Raw genomic sequence first — 26,036 nt, 5'->3', positions numbered from 1 at the left:
GAATTGTGCCTAGCAGAGTACAAATGCCCCCTTTGGGCAGAGATCTTAACGTGGTAATGAAGCAAAGGTAACTTTCTGACACCTCTAGGCCTCATCTGCGCAGGCAGAGCACTCCTGTGGTCAAGTCACAGTCAATTCAGGGCATTTGACCACTGAATATCTCTTAAGACACAGCTGCAAAACATTTCTACCGAATACTTGGTGCTTTTGAAACAAGCACAGATAAATGGAGATAAGGATCCTTTAGCTCTCAGGGGCTGGTATGGGTGACAAAATGGTAAGTTGTTTAGGATTGTGAGCTGTCCGATCTTCAATGATTTTGTTTTTGGTCTGTTTTACTTCTCATGAAATAATGTGAATTTAGATTTCCAAACAATTCTTAATTCCTTCCTTTGACTCTCCTGATGTGCTTAGCGCACAGTAAATCTGGTAACAATTGCTATGATGTTTTACTAGTAAATTTTACAGTGGCAGTTGCTTTTATAATTTGCTATTAATGATCATTGTTTCATTGTTCCTCTAAATTTACTAGTTCAACATTTTATAATTACAGTTTGGTCCTTGTGATTTATTATTTTTCCTCTGATGCGTCAAACTAAGCAAACCTGTTTTTTTTTAAATTTGATAATATACTTAGATTGAATATGGTATACTTAAATATGAATTAGGTTGACAAAATTAAAAAAAAGATTTCCTAAACTGTGTTGTCCTCAAGTTTTTTGATTTGTTTATTATGTTTGTCACTACAGATTGATGAATATAAAAAACTCTGTGAACTTAAGAGAAAGGAGACTTACAAAAAGAAGAAAGAATTGGATAGATTAAGGCTTAAAATGACAAAAATTAGAGAAACCGTTACTACCAGCAGAGTGGTAAGAAAGAATAAACTGTTTCTTCAAGCCCAACCCCAAGCACCTCAATATACACTGCCTTGAATACAACTAATGGCAGGTGGTTTAAAAAAGGAGCTGATTTTAATTAATCTTCATGCCATTCAGAGGAGAATGTTTTTGGCATGTTAATGTTTTCTGACATTTAAAGTGTTATAGGGCAATTGTGTTTTCTTCTTTAGGAATATGATGGAAAGAAGGAAGTTTGGAATGCTTAGGTACACATTGCATTTGATGGGCCAAAATACTGTAAAAATGTTTTTAAAATAATACATACAGAACTGACCAAATGGATATAGAATCATATGTAATGTTTGTGTGAGATTGCTTTATTTTACATAACAAAGTGAATAAACATGGGCAGATTCCTTAATTCTGAATGTGTGATAATAAAACAGAATTTAGGCTCTCCATTTATATTGAGTACATTAATATGGAAAGGAGACTATTTGTCTCTTCGAGTTAGAAAATACTTCAGAGCTCTGCACTTCTATTTTTTTTTAAAATGAATTAATTAATTTATTTTTGGCTGTGTTGGGTCTTCGTTTCTGTGCGAGGGCTTTCTCTAGTTGCAGTGAGCGGGGGTTACTCTTCATTGCGGTGCGCGGGCCTCTCACTATCGTGGCCTCTCTTGTTGCGGAGCACAGGCTCCAGACGCGCAGGCTCAGTAGTTGTGGCTCACGGGCCCAGTTGCTCCGTGGCATGTGGGATCTTCCCAGACTAGAGCTCGAACCCGTGTCCCCTGCATTGGCAGGCAGATTCTCAACCACTGTGCCACCAGGGAAGCCCTGCACTTCTGTTTTTAAAAATTAATAACATTGATTGAAAGCCAGTATTGTGATAAATATTTTGTGAGGATTATCCTCATTTTAAAGATAAGAAAACTGAAGCTTATGCAGTGACTATATTTGAAGAGGTTAATGTTAATACTACTTCTGTTAATTAAAACAGAAACACCTGTTAATCTATCACAGTTGAATTAATGAGCCTTTAGTGTATTTCTTCTATTTGTGTTGAGAATTACATGTAAAACTATATGAGGCAGGGCTTCCCTGGTGGCGCAGTGGTTGAGAGTCTGCCTGCCAATGCAGGGGACACGGGTTCGAGCCCTGGTCTGGGAAGATCCCACATGCCGCGGAGCAGCTGGGCCCATGAGCCATAATTACTGAGCCTGCGCGTCTGGAGCCTGTGCTCCGCAACAAGAGAGGCCGCGATAGTGAGAGGCCCGCGCACCGCGATGAGGAGGGGCCCCCGCTTGCCACAACTAGAGAAAGCCCTCGCACAGAAACGAAGACCCAACACAGCCATAAATAAATTAATTAAAAAAAAAAAAAACTATATGGGGCAACAGTAATACTAAAACATCGCATTTCTTATCAGGGTCTTCAGTTAATTCCATTATATCAATACTATTTATAGTGTGATTCTGACCATTATAGTTACAATATATCTATTATGACATCCAATTACAAAACATTAGTAAAATCAAAAATTTCCCCCAAATATGTGCGTTTAAAAAGATGATTATCTGTTTTTGCATATATCAACATAGTAAAGAAGCATGAGTCAGGCTAGGCTCAAAGGAGAACACAGGGATTGTATAAAACAGATCTTATCTGCACGCCTAAGCTCATATCCCCAGTTGGGGCCTCATAAATTATGTCAAGCGTACCACCTAGTTTGGAAAAATGACGTATATGTTCCTTAACCTGTTCTTCAAAGATCTCTAAAGACAAATAAGTCAAGGCTTGAGGTGGCAGGGGTAAACTCAGCTCCAGTGTCATTCTCTACCTCCCCCCAATCCAGCGCCCCACCCCACCTTACCAGTGGAGAATTGTGTTTAAAGCACAACCTTCAGTATCACAGAGACCTGGGTTCGAATCTTGGCTTTACCAACCCGAAGTTTCCTCACCTATAATATGGGGGTAATAATACTGCCTATTTCAAAGGGCTTTTGTGGAGATGGAATGAGGTCATGCCCATAAGGCTTTTAGCTGAGTGTTTTGTATTTGGTAAAGTTTGTTGTTGTCGTTATTGCCTGAGATTAGAAAACAACATTTTGGCTATGGACTTGAGACTACAGGGAATTTCAGGTTCATCTTCATGCGGTGCTTTTAGTTTAGAAAACTCTGCAGCCAGGTCAAGCTGGTGTGATGCTGGCAGAAAAGAATAACGATGTGTGATTCTCAAGGTGCCCTACATGTCCAGGGTGGGAAGGACCGAGGGCTAGAGGTTACGGATGTCAGGCAGGACGGGCCTTCAGCGTATCGTCACTAATCCTGATTATTGGTCAGAGTTCTTTGGACATTCTGCTAATTTTTGATGGCATATCTAGGATTTCAGACTCCTGTTAACTCTGGAACTACTTATAGCCCACAAGTTCAGTCATATGAATGCTTTGGAGGAAAAAAAATAGTTTGGGGAGCTTTCACCCACCTGTCTCACCTGGCATGACTGAGAGCACCTCTATACCCCCGACAGGTGTTTTTCTGACCGCACGCTGATGTGCAGGGTTAGGTGGCTCTAAATAATCTGTCCATGGTAGCTCTATGCCAGAGAGCAAAGGAATTTGTTTGATCAGCCTTTCTCTCAGCTCCACTTTCCCTCACCAGCTGAAATGCAGACCCAAGAACTGATAAGTTTGCTTTCCCTTTTCTTTATTCCAAAACTGTGTTGTAAAAATATGTTCACTATGAATTTTCTCCATCCATATTTCCTTTTTAATCATGCTAACATTTTTTCATAGTACCCAACTTTTCCATTTCCAAATTACTGATTAAGTATTAAGAAAAAAATCTTTGCAACATGGACATAGCTATCAACTAAGGCGAAAGACCCAATTTTTTTTTTTAACATCTTTATTGGAGTATAATTGCTTTACAAGGCTGTGTTCGTTTCTGCTTTATAACAAAGTGAATCAGTTATACATATACATATGTTCCCATATCTCTTCCCTCTTGCATCTCCCTCCCTCCCACCCTCCCTATCCCACCCCTCTAGGTGGTCACAAAGCACAGAGCTGATCTCCCTGTGCTATGCGGTTGCCTCCCACTAGCTATCTATTTTACGTTTGGTAGTGTATATATGTCCATGCCACGCTCTCACTTTGTCACAGCTTACCCTTTCCCCTCCCCATATCCTCAAGTCCATTCTCCAGTAGGTCTGTGTCTTTACCCAATTTGTTTTGACTTTTCTTTTTATAATACTCATTCTAGTATCCTGGAATAACATTTTGAAAATAATTATGAAAATGTATATTTAATTTTTTTAAATGGTAGTCAAGATGAATTCATGTCTTGAAAGCTGTTTTTATAGTTTTCACATTTCTATTGCTATAATTGGTTTCTCTCCCTCCCAAATTTTGTTTTCTTTCTGATGATTTCAGGATTATTTCTATCTCAGTTTGTTTTATAAAGAAACAAGCAGTATAATGATTGCTTAAAGGACACCCCCAGTTTAAAAGTTGAATGGATGATACATGAATATTTAGTAAATTGGACTTCTGTCATGAATCATTTGGTGATGATTGAATGCCCCAATTTTATTGAATTTTCAACAGGTTCTTAGTGATCACAATTTAGAGATATCACGACTACAAGAATCAGTAAGACATTGGGAACAACAGGTTGAAGACATGAAGAAATCCTGTAAGATCCTGGAGGATAAAATGTAAGTATAATACTTTATCTTTATGGAAGAATTTCTAGATGTTATGTTCCTTTCATCTAAAAAATTTTTTTATTTAATATTAGATGAAAATTATTCTCTTATTTTACTAAAATTTGTGTGATTGTCAGCTTTATAGAATCACCTCTTCATTTTGAAATTAACCAGTCTTTCAGATGATCAAGAGAAAAAATTGAGGATGATGTGGTTAGTTTAGGAAAAGGGAGGGAATTTTGGGTGTGTACTATCCTTATTTCAGTTCCTTACTCCCTACAAATACGCTCCTGGAGGAAGGCACTGCCATAGGGCTGCACCTCACCTAACCATGCTGCTACAGTTGTTGTTCTTAGTCAAGGGGGACTTGCAGAACTTATTGAGAAAATACAGGGATGCCTCAAGGCAAAAACTTTTACCATGGAACTGAAACCAGAAACATAAGGAAATATTCCATCTGTCTCAAGGCCCAGCGTTCGCTTCCTTCTGCGATTCTCTCTTTATCTACATGCTGTGTTCTCTTCCTGGTGAGTCCCTGGCTAAGCATGGCCATTCCAAACGCTCCGAGTTTACCTGTCACAGATCCATCTATCTTTAGAGATTGACCAACAGGTTCTCTCCCAGGAGAATTCCCAGATTTCCAATCAAAAGCTGTTTGGCTCAGCTCTGGACAGGAAGGTGGGGTCTTTTAATATAAATATGGCTTCTGGGCTTACCCGCAGGGTTTACTGACAGTTTAAAAGACAAATTGTGGTCTGAGCAGATTCCCCAAAAGACAAGTAATTTCACATGTGGGATCCTGTTACAATATGGCTCATTTCTACATAGATTTGAATGTATTGTGATTAAAATTATGTCTTCTAAAATAACAACTGCACAGCACAATTCTACTCTACCATCAACAGTCCATAAAATATGCAATAATCCTTATACTCAGTACCAGATTTAAAATTGGAAAGCTCAAGTAATACAACAATTAAAAATCAGAATAAAAAATCTTTTTCTCGGGGGCTTCCCTGGTGGCGCAGTGGTTGAGAATCTGCCTGCTAATGCAGGGAACACGGGTTCGAGCCCTGGTCTGGGAGGATCCCACATGCCGCGGAGCGGCTGGGCCCGTGAGCCACAATTACTGAGCCTGCGTGTCTGGAGCCTGTGCTCCGCAACAAGAGAGGCCGCGATAGTGAGAGGCCCGCGCACAGCGATGAAGAGTGGCCCCCACTTGCCACAACTAGTGAAAGCCCTCGCACAGAAACGAAGACCCAACATAGCCATAAATTAAAAATAAATAAATAAAAATTTAAAAAAAAAAAAAAAAATCTTTTTCTTTGAAAGTGATTCGATAATTTTAGTTGATATCTATTTTTTAAAAACTAGGCAAAGAATCATAGTGGAAAATATAGATTAGCTCTTATCTCTAGGAATTATGATTAAAAGCCTTGCAACACTGATAAAGTTTTATTTATAAGCAGTCTTCATGTTAGCTAACTGGTTTTACATGTATGCTCAAGATAAAAATGGGGATTCACTGATCTTTCATTTTGAATGGCTCATCTTTTTTTTTTCAATCCCAGCTTTTCAAGAGTTTTCATGTGGAATCTCACTGAGGAAAAGTGCTTTTGATTAATTTGGTGATTGAGGATATAAGTTTCCCCCCCACTTTTTATTAATAAAAATTTACTTTTTCCTCTTTATAACTTGGCAAATTAAAAGAAAATTCTCTGCATTTTTATTTTCTCACTTAGTTCCTTTTCTCTATCTTTGGAGGTAGGGAGAGGCAGCTCAGTTCTTGTTTGGTGGATTTGAAGAATCAGTGTTGTTTTATAATATTCTATAAGATTCTTTAAGAATAAATTATACAAGAAACTAAAATAATTTATATAACTCATCTTCCTATTAATCTATTAGTCTTAATTTCCCCCTTCCCACCCACCATGAAATTGTTAACTTGCAAACTCATTATCTATTTTGAGGTCAAAATATTGAGGGAAAACAAAAATTACTCAACTCCAAGTTTAAATTCTATATGTGGACAGTTAAGGGTACCTCAAATTCTTCACAGGTCCACAGGAGGCATTGCTAGTTTAATCCTTCTTCTTTGCTATTATTGATATCCAGCATGATGTATTTGCATAATAAAGGCAAATCAGTGCCTATCTTTCTAAATTGCTATGACTTTTTTTGTCATTCAGCTGATTATCAACACATGGGAAGTGGGGAATTGGAAGCAAAATATTGTATATAAATGACATCCAATTTGTGACCCAAAGTATATACTTGCCATTATAGTGCAAGAGGCTATAAAAATTATAGATGCTTTTTTAAAAGGGCTGACATGGTTTCAAAATTGTCAAGGTTGCCAATGACTTTCATCCTGCCAAATTTTAGTGATCTGATCTATTCCTCAAAGTTTTTTTAATTCTTAATAGAATTTGACACAGATGCTCACTTCCATCTTCTTGATATACTTTCTTCACTTGGCTTCCCAAACATCACATTCTCTTCTTTCATTTACTTCTTCTAAGGATGCTTTACTTGTTCCAGTTCTTCTTTCTGTCTTTAAATTTTGGAGTTCTCAGCCCTTCACTGTTCTCTATTCTCTACTTGTACTCTCCATATGTGATTTCATTCAGTCTCATACTTTCTGTACCCCAGTGACTTCCATATTTATATATCCAGCCCTGACCTCTAACTGCATATAGTCTACAGCTTATTTGACCTTTCCACTTGGAGGATATCTCAAATATACATGTCCTAAACAGAATTCTTAATTTCCCATCTCCTTAAAATAGCTCTTTCTTTAGTCTTCCATATCACTATTTACCTAGTTACTCCAGCCAAAAAACTAGGAGTCATCCACCATTCCTGTTTTCCTCACTACCTAACCCTAACCCAGCTAACCAACTAACCTAACCCTAACCCAACTCTAACTCCAGCCAAAGCCAAAGCATGTCCTGTTGCCTTTATCTTTAAAATATATCCTGAGTCCAGCTATTTCTCACCAGCTCCACCACTACAACCTTAATCTGAGCCACCATTATCTGTTCTGGACCACTGCCATAGACTTCTACATAGTCTATCTTCCTATACTATTGTCTTTCTCCACTAAGTAGCCAGAGTCATTTTTACAAGATGTGAATCAGTTCCTGTCACTCCTTTCCTTAAAAAATCCTCCCCTGGTTCCCTTCAAAATAAAATCTGAACTTCTACCTTGTCCTCAAGACCCTACATGATCTGGGCTGTGTCTAACTTTCCAGCCTTCTCACATTCCTGTCTTCATCAAATATTCAATACACCAAGCTTGTTCCTATCTCAGGATATTATCACCTGCTGTTCCTTCTATATGAAAAGCTGTTCCTTAAGATCTTCACATATCTGGCTCCTTCTCATCCTTCAGGTCTTTCACAAGTTATCCCAAGAGGTGTTCCCTAATCACCTGTCTACAGTACCATCCTCACTCTCAGGATTTCTCTGTCCTTTACCCTACTTTGTGATCTTTGGAGCATTTAACACTATCTGAAATATATGTATATTTTTTGATAACTTTCTTATTTTCTGTCTACTCCACTAGAGTGTAATTTCCATGAGGGTAGAGACTTTGTGCTGTATCTCCCAGAGTGTAGGTGTTCAAAAATTCCTTCTTAAATTAATATATAAATAAATGAAGTATTAATACATCAATTCAAAAGAGTAAAAATTTTGTTTATTTTAATGAATTGTAAATAAATATATTGCATAGGGAGATGGGGACTGGAAGTTTCTGATGTCATAAGTAAATGTGGCTTTGCTGGAAAACATGTCCTAATAGGAATTTATTTGGCTTCTTTTGTTCATAGGCTTTTCTTTAGGAATAACAAGGAAAAACTGGATGATGCATCTAATCTTGAAAAAAATGATTTATTGCTGAAGATAAAACAGGTAGGAAGACAGAAGTGATGGCTTTAAGATTATAATTAATTTTTAGTTAACATTTTAAGTATATGTGAAAAATGTGAAATTTTCCAAAAGTAGTATTTTCATTAACTGATAATAATCATGATCATTCACAGTAATTGATTTAAAGATTTGATCAGAAAACTGGAAGAGAATAGTGAAAATCACCTAAGCTGAGCAGAAAAAAGAAAAAAGAATTTTTAAAAAATGAGGATAGTTTAAGAGACCTCTGGGACAACATCAGTGTATTAATATTCACATTATAGGGGTCCCAGAAAGAAGAGAGAGAGAAAGGGGCAGAGAACATAATTGAAGAAATAGTAGCTGAAAACTTCCCTAACCTGAGAAAGAAAACAAGTATCTAAGTCCAAGAAGCATAGAGATTCCCAAACAAGATGAACCCAAAGAGGACCACACCAAGACACATTGTAATTAAAATGGCAAAAATTAAAGATAAAGAACCTTAAAAGCAGCAAAGGAAAGGTGACTGGCTGTGTACAAGGGAACTCCAATAAAACTATCAGCTGACTTTTTAGCAGAAACTTTTTGGGTCAGAAAAAAGTGGCGTGATATATTTAAAGTGATGAAAAGGAAAAAACCTACAACCAATACTCTACCTGGCAAGGCTATCATTCAGCTTTCAATGAGAGATAAAGAGTTTTACAGACAAGCAAAAGCTAAAAGAGTTCAGTAGCACTAAACCTACTTTACAAGAAACATGAAAGGGACTTCTCTAAATGGAAAAGAAAAGACCACAACTAGAAATATGAAAATTATGAAAGGACAAATCTCATTGGTAAAGGCAAACATAGAGTAAAGGTCAACCACTTATAAAAGCTAGTGGGAATGTCAAAAGACAAAAGTAGTAAAATCATCTATATCCACAATAAGTAGTTAAGGGATACAAAAAACAAAAAGATGGACAATATGATGTCAAAAACATTAAATGTGGTGGGGGCGCATAAAAATGCAGGGTTGTTAGAATGTGTTCAAACTTAAGATCATCACCTTAATCACACATATATAAAAGTTGTTATATATATACTTCATGGTAACCACAGACCAAAAATTTATAATAGATGCACACAAATAAGAGAGAAATGAATCCAAACATAACAGTAGTAAGATAGTAATCAAAGATAGTAATCAAATCACAGAGGAGGAGAACAAAAGAAGAAGAAATGAACAAAAAAGAACTACCAAAACAACCAGAAAACAGCCAACAAAATGTTAATAAGTACATATCTATTAATAATTGCTTTAAATGTAAATGGACTAAATACTCCAATCAAAAGACATAGAGTGGCTGACAGATTAAAAAAAAAACAAAAAACTCTCTATATATGCTGTCTATAAGAGACTAGCTTCAGATCTAAGACACACACAGACTGAAAGTGAGGGCATGAAACAGGTGTTCAGTGCAAATGGAAACAAAAAGAAAGCTGAGGTAACAATACTTATATCAGACAAATAGACTTTAGAGCAAAGACTGTAACGAGAGACGAGGATATTATAGACTGATAAATGGATCAATCCAACAAGAAATAACAATTGTAAACATATATGCACCCAACATAGAAGCACCTAAATACATAAAGCAAATATTAACAAACATAAAGGGTGAAATTAACAGTAACATAATAATTGTAGGGGATTTTAACACCTCACTTACATCAATGGACAGATCATCCAGACAGAATATCAATAAGGAAACAATGGCTTTAAGTGACACCAATGTCACTTAACAATGGCTTTAAGTGAGACCAATGGCTTTAAGTGACACCAATGTCACTTAACAATGGCTTTAAGTGAGACCAATGGAATCAACAGATATATATAGAGAGAGCATTCCTTCTGAAAGCAGCAGAATACACATTCTTTTCAAGTGCACATGGAGCATTCTCTAAGATAGATCATATGCTAGGACACAAAAAAGAGTCTACAAGTTTAAGAAATTGAAATCATCTCAAACATCTTTTCTGACCACAGTGTATAAGACTAGAAATCAACTACCAAAACCAAAAGCAAAACAAAACCCTGCAAAAAACACAAACACGTGGAAGCTAAACAATATTCTACTAAACAACCAATGGGTCACTGAAGAAATCAGAGAGGAAATTAAAAAATACCTGGAGACAAATGAAAATGGAAACACAATGATTCAAAATCTATGGGACACAGCAAAAACAGTTCTAAGAGGGAAGTTTATAGTGATACAGGCCTACTTCAGAAAGAAGGAAGATCTCAAGCAAACAACCTAACCTTACATCTAAAGGAACTAGAAAAATAAGAACAAACAAAACAAAGTAAGAGGAAAAAAATAATAAGGACCAGAGCAGAAATAAATGAAATAGAGACTTAAAAATAAGACAATAGAAAAGATCAATGAAACCAAGAGATGGTTCTTTGAAAAGAGAAGCAAAATTGATAAACTTTTAGTTAGACTAATCAAGAAAGAAAGAGAGAGGGCCCAAATCAATAAAATCAGAAGTGCAGAGAAGTTCCAACCTACACCACAGGAATACAAAGGATCATAAGAGATTACTACAAACAATAATATGTCAATAAAATGGAAAACCTAGAAGAAGTGAATAAATTCCTAGAAATGTACAATTTCCCAAGACTGAATCAGGAAGAAATAGAAAATATGAACAGACCAATTACCAGTAATGAAAATCAGAAAAAAAAAAAAAAACTTTCAATGAAAAAAGTCCAGGATTGGACAGGCTCACAGGTAAATTCTACCAAACATTTAAAGAAGAGTTAATGCCTATCCTTCTTTTTTTTTTTTTTTTTTAATAGCTAACATTTTTTTTTTTTTTAGTACATTTATTTTTATTTATTTATTTATTTTTGGCTGTGTTGGGTCTTCGTTTCTGTGCGAGGGCTTTCTCCAGTTGTGGCGAGCGGGGGCCACTCTTCATCGCGGTGCACGGGCCTCTCACTGTCGCGGCCTCTCTTGTTGTGGAGCACAGGCTCCAGACGCGCAGGCTCAGCAGTTGTGGCTCACGGGCCTAGTTGCTCCGCGGCATGTGGGATCCTCCCAGACCAGGGCTCGAACCCATGTCCCCTGCATTGGCAGGCGGACTCTCAACCACTGCGCCACCAGGGAAGCCCAATGCCTATCCTTCTTAAACTCTCCCCTCAAAATTTAAGAACCCATTTTATGAGTCCAGCATCACCCTGATACCAAAACCGGACAAAAACACCACAAACAAGAGAATATTACAGGCCAAAATTACTGATGAGCATAGTTGCAAAAATCCTCAACAGATATTAGCACACTGAATTCAATAATACATTAACAGGATCATACACTATGCTCAAGCGAGATTTATCCCAGGGATGCAAGGATAGTTCAGTATCTGCAAATCAATCAATGTGATATACCACTTTAATAAATTGAAAATAAAAATCATATGATTGGGACTTCCCGGGTGGTGCAGTGGTTAAGAATCCGCCTGCCAGTGCAGGGGAACATGGGTTCCAGGTCTGGTCTGGGAAAATCCCACATGCCACGGAGCAACTAAGCCCATGCTCCACAACTACTGAGCCTGCGCTCTAGAGCCCGCGAGCCACAACTACTAAGCCCATGTGCCACAACTACTGAAGCCTGAGTGCCTAGAGCCTGTGCTCCACAACAAGAGAAGCCAGTGCAATGAGAAGCCTGTGCACTGCAATGAAGAGTAGCCCCCGCTCGCCACAACTAGAGAAAGCCCACGCACAGCAACAAAGACCCAATGCAGCCAAAAATAAATAAATAAAAAATAAATAAACAAAAAAAATTTTTTTAACCATATGATTATTTCGATAGATCAGAAAAAGCTTTTGACAAAATTCAGCACCCATTTATGAAAAAAAACTCAATAAAATGGGTGTAGAGGGACCATACCTCAACATAATAAAGGCCATATACAACAAGCTCATAGCTAAAATCATACTCAAAGGTCAAAAGTTGAAAGTATTTCTTCTACAATCAAGAACAGGATACGGCTGCCCACTGTCACCCCTTTTATTCAACATAGTATTAGAAATCTTAGCCACATTTTTTTTCAGACAAGAAAAAGTATCCAAGTGGAAAAGGAAGAAGTAAAACTGTCAATGTTTACAGATGACATGATACTATACATAGAAAATCCCAAAGCCACCACCAAAAAAAAAAACCACTAGAGCTCATCAGTGAATTCAGTAAAGTTGCAGGATACAAAATTAATATACAGAAATCTGTTGCATTTCTATACACTAATGGCAAACTATCCGAAAGAGAAATTAAGGAAACAATTCCATTTATAATTGATTCAAAAGAATAAAATATCTAAGAATAAATCTAACTAAGGAGGTAAAAGACCTGTACTTGGAAAACTATAAGACATTAATGAAAAAATTGAATATGACACAAACAAATGGAAAGATATATATTTTACCATTGGGAGAATTAAAATTGTTAAAATAACCATACTCCCCAAGACAATCTACAGATTCAATCCAATCCCTATTAAAATTCCAGTGATATTTTTCACAAAATTGGAACAAATAATTCTAAAATTTTTACGGAAACACAAAAGACCCTGAATAGCCAAAACAATCTTGAGGAAGAAGAACAAAGCTGGAGGTATTACACTTTCTGATTTCAAACTATACTACAAAGCTACAGTAATCAAAATGGTATGGTACTGGCACAGAAACAGACACATAGATCATGGAACAGAATAGAGAGCACAGAACTAAACCTGCATATATAGTTTATTAATCTATGACAAAGAAGGCAAGAATATATAATGGGGAAAAGATAGCCTTTCTAATAAATAATGTTGGGAAAACTGGATAGCTACATGCAAAAGAATCAAATTGGACTACTTCCTCACATCATATACAAAAATCAACTCAAAATGGGTTAAAGACTTAGGTGTAAAACCTGAAATCATAAAACTCCTAGAAGAAAACATAGGCAGTACACTCTTTGACAACAGTCTTAGTGATTTTTATTGGGTATGTCTCCTCAGGCAATGGAAACAAAAGCAAAAATAAACAAATGGGACTACATCAAACTAAAAGCCTTTTGCACAGCAAAGAAAACTATTAACAAAACGAAAAGACAGCCTACTGAATGGGAGAAGATATTGGCAAACAATATATCTGACATGGGGTTAATATTCAAAATATGCAAAGAACTCATGCAACTCAACATCTAAAAAACAACCTGATTAAACAATGGGCAGAGGATCTGAATACACATATTTCCAAAGACATACAGATGGCAAACAAACACATGAAAAGATGCTCAACATCAACAATCATCAAGGAAATGCAAATCAAAACCACAATGAGATATCACCTCACATCTGTCAGAATGGCTATCGTCGAAAAGACCACAAATAAGTGTTGGATAAAAACTGAACTCTTCCTGACATCCAGTCTTAATTCTCATGAGTTATAGGAGGCAAGTTCAACAATGACACAAAATTCTATTCTAACTTTAACTTTTATTATGAAATATTACACATATACAGAACAGAATATTTACTGTAAGTGTACAGTCTTCATGTATATATGTATCTTTTGATAAATGTAGTTTATTAATTTTAATGAAGTATAGTTTATCAATCTTTTCCTTTTTGACTTATGCTTTTCGTGTCCTATGTCTTGAGGATATTCTCCTACATGATCTTGTAGAAGCTTTAGCGTTTGCTTTTTCACGTTAAGGACTGCAAGCCGTCTGGAATGTGTGTGTGTGTGTGTGTTCTGTGAAATGGTAGTCCAGATTCATACTTTGATATAAGATGTCCAATTAACTAGCACTGTTAAATGAAAAGATAGTACTTTCCTCCACTATATTTCAGTGGCATTTTTGTCATAAATCAACTGTGGATCATAAATATGTCATAAATATGTGTGTGAATCTGTAGCATCTATTTTATTCATTTGAACTTAATCTCTTCTCACATTAAAACCATACACTCTTAATTAGTAGCTTTAAAATAAGCCTTTATAGTTAGTAGTAAAAATCCTTCAACTTTGTTCTTCTACAAGATTGCTTCCATTATTCTTGGCCCTTTGAATTTCAGTCTGTTAAGTCCTGCCCAAAAGCCTGTTTGGATTTTGATTGGGGTTGAATTAAATCTATAGATCAATTTGGGGAGGATTCTGTGTTTTAACAATATTGAAGTTTCCAATCCATGAACACAGCATGTCTTTCATTTATCTTAGGACTTTTTTGTTCCCTTTGACCTAGTTATTCAATTTCACTATGACATGTCCAAGTTTTTCTTTTTATTTATCCTGCTTGGGATTTATTGGGCATCTTAAATCTGTGAGTTGCTGTATTTTGTAAGTTCTGCAAAATTCTTAGCCATTATCTGTTCACATATTTCTTTTTTCCCATGCTTTTTCCTCTTTTTCTGAGACTCCAATTATATGAACACAATTATGTGTGCTAATAAAATATCCTGTCTGTATCTTACTCACTCTTCTCTATTTTCTACTTTTTGTCTATCCCTGCTGCATTCTGGGCAGAATGGTCTTATTTCAATTCTTAATTTTGGTTATTGTATTTTTCAACTGGTAATTTTCAAATCTGCTTTGTTGCTCTTTATTGTTTCCAATTCCTTGCCATATTTTTCAAGCATGACTAGTATTCTTTGATCATAATAAATACAGTATTTTTATATTTCAGTGTCTATTTCCAATACCAGGTTTTTGTTGTTGTTGTTGTTTTACCAGGTATTTTTGTAGGACTGGTTCTGTCATCTATTGTTTCTGCCAATTTTTGTTCATGCTGTCTTGTTACCTTCTGCTGGAAAACTGTACACTGGACATTGTACTTCAAAAAACGTGTTTGTAGAAACAATTTGGGGTCTAGGATGACAGTGTATTTCTCAGGAACAGATTTCATTCACTTCTGTCAGATACCTGGGATGTTAACAGTCCCAAACCTCCTTAATCCACCTTTAGGTTCCCTGGTGATCTAAGTCAGGCTGGACCATGGCTTGTTAGCTTCTAATTCACTCTTCTTCAGAGAGTGAAGCTTTTTGGAATCCCAGACTAATGTGGCAGGAGGTTTATCAGGCGTAACACCTGGATGAGCTCTAAGTGTTGACTTTTGTCCCCCTTGTCATGTAAAAGAACCAAATCTCAGATTCCAAGTGGCTTCTTCTATATCAGTAAATGTCCTCAGAGTAAAAGGAGTTTTCAGTGCTAGGTTTACCAGTCTGGATTCTTGCTTTCTTGTAGAATTAGGCTTACTAGTTCCTCATTATCTTGTTAGTTCTGCAACACTTTTTTTTTTTAATAAATTTATTTATCTTATTTATTTATTTTTGGCTACATTGGGTCTTTGTTGCTATGCACGGACTTTCTCTAGTTGTGGTGAGCGGAGGCTACTCTTTGTTGTGGCGTGCGGGCTTCTCATTGCAGTGGCTTCTCTTGTTGCGGAGCACGGGCTCTAGGCACATGGGCTTCAGTAGTTGTGGCAGGTGGGCTCAGTAGTTGTGGCTCGCAGGCTCTAGAGTGCAGGCTCAGTAGTTGTGGCGCAAGGGCTTAGTTGTTCTGCGGCGTGTGGGATCTTCCCGGACCAGGGCTCAAACCCATGTCCCCTGCATTGGCAGGCGGATTGTTAACCACTGCGCCAGGGAAGCCCCTCTGCAACACTTTTAAGAACTCTTTTCATCCATCTATTTTAGTGATTCTTAGCCCACCATTCCTACCTAACCTAACTTTCTTACCTCATTTGAAGCAATTCAGTAGAGACATCCAAGCACAAAGTTCTTACCTCATTCCGAACACTAATGGGTACTATCTTTTGTCCTTGAATAGAAATATTTAACAAAAGTTAAGCATGATATCCAGTCAAAGAGGTTTTGATCAAGAGTTCCTATGGATGTTACATTTTCTTTTCCCTGGTGTAGTTTATCTTCTGGGAAAAGGACATACAGATCTTGTTGAATGATCCTAGTTTATTAATCCCAATTCTTATTTCAATATCAATTATTACTTTATGGTTTACTACTTTACTATGGTTTATTACTTTACTTTATGGCATCAGTGTTTACTACCTTTCTACACATTTGTCATAATTTATAGAAGAGGCCCCAGAATGTACAATTACATATTTGATATAGAATTAGATCACTCAACATTTAAGGCATAGTCATTGTATGTTAAGTAGTATACCCAGTGCTCTAGAGAGTTGCCCACCAAAAGAGCCGTGAAACAAATCCTCTACTTCAATTCCTTTTTTTTCTAGATGGCTGAAAAGCTACACAAATGTCATTTCAAGAACAAAGATCTACGAGAGAAACTGCATACTGTTACGAGACAATATAAGATTGTCTTAAATGAGGAGGATAAAGTTTTTATGCAGAAACAGAAAATTTATTCTGAGTATGTTTCTATCCATAATCCATACATGACTCAACATGCTTTAGTTATGGGTTGCTTCTCCACTTAAGCTTATCCTAGTTTAAAATCTATTGATAACAATGAAATGTTCTTTACCCAATTGTAAATACACTCCTAATGCGCCTCTATATATACTGAATAATGCTTTCCTCATATTGGTCAGATCAAATCCATAAACTCCAAATCTATTATTTTTACTTCTAAATCAGATTCTTGAAAGAATAATCATGCTTTTACCCCATGAGACTGCCTAGAGAAACTATGAGATCTACCTTCATCAGAAACTGGCTTTGTACCTACATTTCCTTTCTCAGAAAAAGGTTTTGTCATTGACACAATCCCCTAACCCAGAGACTGGGAAATTATTCAAGGAAACCCCTATCTTTTACTAGGACTCCATTCAAGCACCAAGGCTTATAAATTCCACCTCCCAACTATTTCTCAAATATATCCTATCCTCCTCTCCAACTCCACTCTTTTCACCCCTTTTAGCTTCTTTGGTTTGGCTTGCCTCTCATAAGTTCTTCCCACTTTCTGTTTTACCACCCCTAACTTATCCACCTCCCTCTCACCACAATGATCCTTCTGGAACATCCCTCTGAGGTCATTCCTTTTTATCAGTCACTGCATTGTTGTCAACTGGGTACAAATCCCTTTGTCCCACTGAACTATGAACAGATCAGAGCAGTTGCTCTGTCTTACTCACCACTGTATCTTCAGGATCTTGTCCATTGCTTAGCAGGTAGTAGGCTTTCACCAGTGTTTTCCTAATGAGTATTACAGAATAACATCTTGCAAGTATGAGTTATGTAAGTAGTAATACATTACTACATTCAAAGTTAAATCACATGGAAGTGTAATTATGGTGTCCAGGCCCACTTATGTGAAGCTGAATTTATGGTCACTGTTGTAGCATTTAGGATGCAGAGAGTTATTGCAATCATTTTGTCTCATCCAATTGAATAGCCTACTAATAGTATTCTTCAGGCAAAAACTTTCCTCAGATCCATACTAAGTTATCAGTTTGAGTCACAAAATGTGCTGATGGCAAATAATTGTAACAATAAAACATTTACTACTGTTGTTGGTTTTTGTCTTCTTCAGCTTGGGCTACCATAACAAATTACCATAGACCGGGAGGTTTAAACAACAGAAATTGATTTCTCATAGTTCTGGAGGCTGGACATCTGAGATCAGGGTGCCAGCATGGTCAGGTTCTGGTGAGAGCTCTCTTCCTGACTTGCAGATGGCCAACCACCTTCTTGCTGTGTCCTCACAGAGGGGAAAGGGAGAGAGAGAGAGAGAGAGAGAGAGAGCTGTCTGGTGTCTCTGCTTATGAGGGCACTAATCTCACCATGAAGCCTTCATCCTCGTGACCTCATATAAATCTAATCACCTCCTGAAGGCCCCATCTTCAAATACTATCTCACTGGGGCCTAGGGCTTCAACATATGAATTTGTGGGGGGACACAATTCAGTCCATAGCAGTTTTGAAGAAGATGAGACACTTAGATAAAGTACTTCCTGTTACAGGCACATTCCTATCAATGTCTAGAAATTTGAACAAAATTGTAAACTTCCCATTATTCTCTCTGTAAGTTAGAGACGAAAAATAACCACTCTTTACAAAATGCCTCATGGGTGCCACCCACTGGCTTTGGCACTTTACATCTCGGTTAATCCTTAAAACCAATGAGATAGGTATTGTGATCCCCACTTTACGGATGGGGAAACTGAGGCTCATCCACAGGTGAAGTCTCTTTTCAAGGTCACACTACGAGGAAGAGGTAGACCACTATCCAAAGTCGGTCTGATTGATTCCTTCACCTTTTACAAAATAACATCACAGAACTGATAAATTCATTAAAAGAGACACACCCACTCAGCAGGATAAAGTACTATGGAATTGTTCTTGTGGTTTTATGGTTACTATTGCAGTTAATGTTCCTTTCATAGCTTAGAGATTTTCATAAATTTATATTTAGCCACCACTAGCAAGAAGACTTTGTTTCTATTTTTACTAATTTATTTGATAAACAGTTCATGAACTGAACTTTCCAAACTACTTTTTAAATTCTTGTTTGTGGTTGCATATTTTCTTACGCTAAGGAGTTAAAAATGATTATTTCAACCTTAAATATATGATTACTCTGTTTTTTCATGGTAGAAATCAGAAACAACTGGCATTTATAGCTCAGAAAGAAAACTTCCTATCAAAAAGAAAAGTAGACATCAAAAATATGGAAGAAGGACTTATCACACTCAATGAGCTTCATCGGTATGTTTGTTGCCTTTGAAAATTTTAATCTTCATTCCTCTACATTTATTTTTTAATAAATGGTAACAACAATTCTATGCCAGTTTCTAATATACTATAGAAAATGAGGTTCATAATTGACTCTCTCTCTTTTACAGTCCAGAAAAGTCATGATCATCAAATCTTTGACTGAAAGGATAGACAGGCACTGAGTTTTACATAAGCTGCGTCTAATACCTCTGTTACAGCCTTCACATTCCCCTCCATCCCAGATTCACAAGCACATCTTCCATCCTTAATTACCACTTATCCCAAATTCAAGAATCTTTATTGGCTTTCTAAATTGTACATGGCAGCAAATCAGAACTCAGTCTAGAACCCAGAGTTCCTCACCAATTTGTTGACCTTAACCCTTCCTATGTCACGGTGTTATTTCCCTTCATGTCCTCTGTATGCAGCAAGTTTGCCTTAGTCACAAGAGTCCTGACTTGCTGCTCCTTTCCTCTGTTTCTTTGCAGATGATGATGTCCTTTCCTTGGTGAGATTGCACCTCCATTCTGGCAATCCATGTTCCTCCCTCTATTAAACATTATCCTCTAATAACCTTTCCTCAACTGCCTCGCCAAAATCCGTTCTTCCCTATCCTTGGCTTCAATACTTGCAAAATCAGTTTGCACTTGCAAAAATTGTAATTGTCTTTCCATTAGTCTGCCACTAAAATCTTTAGTTGTTTCACAAGGTTTGTTTTGTCTCCCAATTAGATGGTAGCCTTATTGTGCATGTGAATTATACGTAAAGTCTACTATACATTTTAACAGCTCCCACAAATGCGAAATCCAATATATTTTTCTTGTTTTTAGAGCAACAAAGGAAGTATATCGGAAACAAATAAAAGTCCTGAACGATAACCTGGAAAGAAAAAATCAGAGATGGTAAAAAAAAAAACACCTCATTTATATTATAAGTAGTATATGTTATCTTTTTAAAATTTGATATTATTTATTTATTTTTTATACAGCAGGTTCTTATTAGTTATCTATTTTATACATATTAGTGTATGTATTTCAATCCCAATCTCCCAATTCATCGCCCCCCCCACGCCCCCTCAGCTTTCCCCCCTTGGTGTCCATACGTTTGTTCTTTATATTTGTGTCTCTATTTCTGCCTTGCAAACCAGTTCATCTGTACCATTTTTCTAGATTTCACATATATATGTTAATATTCAATATTTGTTTTTCTCTTTCTGACTTACTTCACTCTGTATGACAGTCTCTAGGTCCATCCACATCTCTACAAATGACCCAGTTTCATTCCTTTTTATGGCTGAGTAATGTTCCATTGTATATATGTACCACATCTTCTTTATCCATTTGACTGTCCATTGTATATATGTACCACATCTTCTTTATCCATTCGTCTGTCGATGGGCATTTAGGTTGCTTCCATGACCTGGCTATTGTAAATAGTGCTGCAATGAACATTGGGGTACATGTGTCTTTTTAAATTATGGTTTTCTGTCAGTATATGCCAAGTAGTGGGATTGCTGGGTCATATGGTAATTCTATTTTCAGTTTTTTAAGGAACCTGCATACTATTCTCCATAGTGGCTGTATCAATTTACATTCCCACCAACAGTGCAAGAGGGTTCCCTTTTCTCCACACCCTCTCCAGCATTTATTGTTTGTAGATTGTTTGTTGATGCGCATTCTAACTGGTGTGAGGTGATACCTCATTGTAGTTTTGATTTGCCTTTCACTAATGATTAATGATGTTGAGCATCTTTTCATGTGTTTCTTGGCCATCTGTATGTCTTCTTTGGAGAAATGTCTGTTTAGGTCTTCTGCCCATTTTTGGATTCGGTTGTTTGTTTCTTTAATATTGAGCTGCATGAGCTGTTTATATAGTTTGGAGATTAATCTTTTGTCCATTGATTCATTTGCAAATATTTTCTCCCATTCTGAGAGTTGTCTTTTTGTCTTGTTTATAGTTTCCTTTGCTGTGCAAAAGCTTTTAAGTTTCATTAGGTCCCATTTGTTTATTTTTGTTTTTATTTCCATTACTCTAGGAGGTGGGTCAAAAAAGATCTTGCTGTGATTTATGTCAAAGAGTGTTCTTCCTATGTTTTCCTCTAAGAGTTTTATAGTGTCCGGTCTTCCATTTAGGTCTTTAAGCCATTTTGAGTTTATTATTGTGTATGGTGTTAGAGAGTGTTATAATTTCATTCTTTCACATGTAGCTGTCCAGTTTTCCCAGCACCACTTATTGAAGAGACTGTCTTTTCTCCATTGTATATCCTTGCCTTCTTTGTCATAGATTAGTTGACGAGGTATTTGGGTTTATCTCTGGGTTTTCTATCCTGTTCCATTGATCTGTATTTCTGTTTTTGTGCCAGTACCATACTGTCTTGATTACTGTAGCTTTGTAGTATAGTCTGAAGACAGGGAGTCTGGTTCCTCCAGCTCCGTTTTTTTCCCTCAAGATCACTTTGTCTATTCAGGGTCTTTTGTGTCGCCATACAAATTTTAAGATTTTTTGTTCTAGTTATGTAAAAAAATGCCATTGCTAATTTGATAGGGATTGCATTGAATCTTTAGATTGCTTTGGGTAGTATAGTCATTTTCACAATATTGATTCTTCCAATCCAAGAACGCGGTGTATCTCTCCTTCTGTTTGTGTCATCTTTGATTTCTTTCCTCAGTATCTTATAGTTTTCTGAGTACAGGTATTTTACTTCCTTAGGTAGGTTCATTCCTAAGTATTTTATTCTTTTTGTTGCAATGGTGAATGGTATTGTTTCCTTACTTTCTCTTTCTGATACTTTGTTGTTAGCATATAGGAATGCAAGAGATTTCTGTGCATTAATTCTGTGTCCTGCAACTTTACCAAATTCATTGATTAGCTCTAGTAGTTTTCTCATGGCATCTTTAGGATTCTCTATGTATAGTACCATGTCATCTGCAAACAGTGACAGTTTTACTTCTTCTTTTCCAATTTGTATTCCTTTGATTTCTTTTTGTTCTCTGATTGCCGTGGCTAGGACTTCCAAAACTATGTTGAATAATAGTGACAAGAGGGACATCCTTGTCTTGTCCCTGATCTTAGAGGAAATGCTTTCAGTTTTTCACCCTTAAGAATGATGTTTGCTACGAATCAAAAGACAAAGGATTAATCTCCAAAATATATAAATAGCTCATGCAGCTCAATATTAAAAAACAAACAACCCAATCAAAAAATGGGCAGAAGACCTAAATAGACATTTTTCCAAAGAAGACATACAGATGGCCAAGAGGCACATGAAAGGCTGCTCAACATCACTAATTACTAGAGAAATGCAAATCAAAACTACAGTGAGGTATCACCTCACAGCAGTTAGAATGGGCATCATCAGAAAATCTACAAACAACAAATGCTGGAGAGGGTGTGGAGAAAAGGGAAGTCTCTTGCATTGTTGGTGGGAATGTAGATTGATACAGCCACTATGGAGAACAGTATGGAGATTCCTTAAAAAACTAAAAATAGAATTACCATATGACCCAGCAATCCCACTGCAGGGCATATACTCAGAGAAAACCATAATTCAAAAAGACACATGAACCCCAATGTTCACTGCGGCACTATTTACAATAGCCAGATCATGGAAGCAACCTAACTGTCCATCGACAGACGAATGGATAAAGAAGATGTGGTACATATATACAATGGAATATTACTCAGCCATAAAAAGGAATGAAATTGGGTCTTTTGTAGATTCGTGGATGGACCTAGAGACTGTCATACAGAGTGAAGTAAGTCAGAAAGAGATAAACAAATATCATATATTAACACATATATGTGTAATTTAGAAAAATGGTACAAATGAACTGGTTTGCAAGGCAGAAATAGAAACACAGATGTAGAGAACAAACGTATGGACACCAAGGGGGGAAAGTTGGGGGGGGGATGAACTGGGAGATTGGGATTGACATGTATACACTGATGTGTATAAAATAGATAACGAATAAGAACCCGCTGTATAAAAAAATAATATAAAATAAAATTAAAAAAAAAAAAGAAAAAAAAAAAAAGAATGATGTTTGCTGTGGGTTTGTTGTATATGGCCTTTATTATGTTGAGGTAGGTTCCCTCTATGCCCACTTTCTGGGGAGTTCTTATCATAAATGGGTGATGAATTTTGTCAGAAGTTTTTTCTGCATCTATTGAGATGTTCATATGGTTTTTATTCTTCAATTTGCTAATATGGTGTATCACATTGATTGATTTATGTATATTGAAGAATCCTTGCATCCCTGGGATAATTCCCACTTGATCATGGTGTATGATCCTTTTAATGTGTTGTTGGATTCTGTTTGAGAGTATTTTGTTGAGGATTTTTGCATCTATATACATCAGTGATATTGGTCTGTAATTTTCGGTTTTTGTAGTATCTTTGTCTGGTTTTGGTATCAGGGTGATGGTGGCCTTGTAGAATGAGTTTGGGAGTGTTCCTTCCTCTGCAGTTTTTTGGAAGAGTTTGAGAAGGATGGGTGTTAGCTCTTCTCTAAATGCTTTATAGAATTCACCTGTGAAGCCATCTGGTCCTAGATGTCTGTTTGTTGGAAGATTTTTAATCACAGTTTCAATTTCATTACTTGGTCTGTTCATATTTTCTATTTCTTTGTGGTTCAGTCTTGGAAGGTTATACCTTTCTAAGCATTTCTTCCAGGTCGTCCATTTTATTGGCATAGAGTTGCTTGTAGTAGTCTCTTAGGATGCTTTGTATTTCTGCGATGTCCATTGTAACTTATCCTTTTTCATTTCTAATTTTATTGATTTGAGTCCTCTCCTTCTTTTTCTTGATGAGTCTGGCTAAAGGTTTATCAATTTTGTTTATCTTCTCACATAACCAGCTTTTAGTTTCATTGATCTGTGCTATTGTTTTCTTTGTTTCTATTTCATTTATTTCTGCTCTGATCTTTATGATTTCTTTCCTTCTACTAACTTTGAGTTTTGTTTGTTTTGCATTCTCTAGTTCCTTTAGGTGTAAGGTTAGTTTATTTGAGATGTTTCTTGTTTCTTGAGGTAGGATTGTATTGCTATAAACTTCCCTCTTAGAACTGCTTTTGCTGCATCTCATAGGTTTTGGATCATCGTGTTTCGTTGTCATTTATCTCTAGGTATTTTTTGATTTCCTCTTTGATTTCTTCAGTGATCTCTTGGTTATTTAGCAGTGTATTGTTTAGCCTCCATGTATTTGTGTTTTTTACGTTTTTTTCCCTGTAATTGATTTTTAATCTCATAGCGTTGTGGTCAGAAAAGATGCTTGATATGATTTCAGTTTTATTAAATTTACCGAGGCTTGATTTGTGACCCAAGATGTGATCTATCCTGGAGAATGTTCTGTGTGCACTTGAGAAGAAAGTGCAATCTGCTGTTTTTGGATGGAATGTCCTATAAATATCAATGAAATCTCTCTGGTCTATTGTGTCATTTAAAGCTTGTGTTTCCTTATTAATTTTCTGTCTGGACGATCTCTCCATTGGTGTAAGTGAGGTGTTAAAGTCCCCCACTATTACTGTGTTATTGTCAATTTCCTCTTTTATAGCTGTTAGCATTTGCCTTATGTATTGAGGTGCTTCTATGTTGGTGCATATTTATTTATAATTGTTATATTTTCTTCTTGGATTGATCCCTTGATCATTATGTAGTGTCCTTTCTTGTCTCTTGTAACATTCTTTATTTTAAAGTCTACTTTATCTGATATGAGTATTGTTTCTCCAGCTTTCTTTTGATTTCCATTTGCATGGAATATCTTTTTCCATCCCCTCACTTTCAGTCTTTATGTGTCCCTAGGTCTGAAGTGGGCTTCTTGTAGACAGCATGTATATGGGCCTTGTTTTTGTATCTATTCAGCAAGCCTGTGTCTTTTGGTTGGAGCATTTAATCCATTCACATTTAAGGTAATTATTGATATGTATGTTCCTATTACCATTTTCTTAATTGTTTTTGGTTTGTTTTTTGTAGGTCTTTTTCTTCTCCCACTTAGAGAAGTTCCTTTAGCATTTGTTGTAGATCTGGATTGGTGGTGCTGAATTCTCTTAGCTTTTGCTTGTCTGTAAAGCTTTTGATTTCTTTATTGAATCTGAATGTGATCCTTACCAAGTAGATTAATCTTGGTTGTACATTCTTCCCTTTCATCACTTTAAATATATCATGGCACTCCCTTCTGGCTTGTAGAGTTCCTGCTGAGAAATCAGCTGTTAACCTTATGGGACTTCCCTTGTATGTTATTTGTCCTTTTTCCCTTGTTGCTTTTAATAGTTTTTCTTTGTCTTTAATTTCTGTCAGTTTGATTACTATGTGTCTCAGTGTGTTTCTCCTTGCGTTTTTCCTGCCTGGGACTCTGTGCTTCTGGACTTGGGTGACTATTTCCTTTCCCACGTTAGGGAAGTTTTCGACTATAATCTCCTGAAGCATTTTCTTGGGTCCTTTCTGTCTGTCTTCTCTTTCTGGGACCCCTATAATGTGAATGTTGCATTTAATGTTGTCCCAGAGGTCTCTTAGGCTGTCTTTATTTCTTTTCATTCTTTTTTCTCTATTCTGTTCCGTGGCAGTGAATTCCACCATTCTGTCGTCCAGGTCACTTATCTGTTCTTCTGCCTCAGTTATTCTGCTATTGATTCCTTTTAGTGTATTTTTCATTTCAGTTATTGTATTGTTCATCTCTGTTTGTTTGTTCTTTAATTCTTCTAGGTGTTTGTTGTTTAATTCTTCTAAGTCTTTGTTAAACATTTCTTGTATCTTCTCTATCTTTGCCTCCATTCTTTTTCCGAGGTTCTGGATCATCTTCACTATCATTATTCTGAATTCTTTTTCTGGAAGGTTGCCTATCTCCACTTTGTTTAGTTGTTTTTCTGGGGTTTTAT

At 36.5% G+C, this 26,036-nt stretch overlaps 1 protein-coding gene across 1 annotated transcript in view; it reads left to right on the top strand.

The window, feature by feature from the left end:
- The window catches only part of CCDC175 (coiled-coil domain containing 175), a 65,909-nt gene that overhangs the window by 16,127 nt on the left and 23,746 nt on the right, over positions 1–26,036 (top strand). The window contains exons 6-11 of the mRNA XM_059915231.1: positions 750–872; positions 4,450–4,559; positions 8,384–8,465; positions 16,723–16,859; positions 19,045–19,155; positions 19,995–20,066. Coding sequence (XP_059771214.1) covers positions 750–872; positions 4,450–4,559; positions 8,384–8,465; positions 16,723–16,859; positions 19,045–19,155; positions 19,995–20,066 — 635 coding nt within the window. The remainder of the gene's footprint in view (positions 1–749; positions 873–4,449; positions 4,560–8,383; positions 8,466–16,722; positions 16,860–19,044; positions 19,156–19,994; positions 20,067–26,036) is intronic.

This window comes from Balaenoptera ricei, chromosome 2 (genome assembly GCF_028023285.1).
Source record: "Balaenoptera ricei isolate mBalRic1 chromosome 2, mBalRic1.hap2, whole genome shotgun sequence".
NCBI lineage: Eukaryota > Metazoa > Chordata > Mammalia > Artiodactyla > Balaenopteridae > Balaenoptera > Balaenoptera ricei.
The sequence above is the reverse complement of the archived record's forward strand: the minus strand, read 5'-3'. Positions and strand labels throughout refer to the sequence as shown.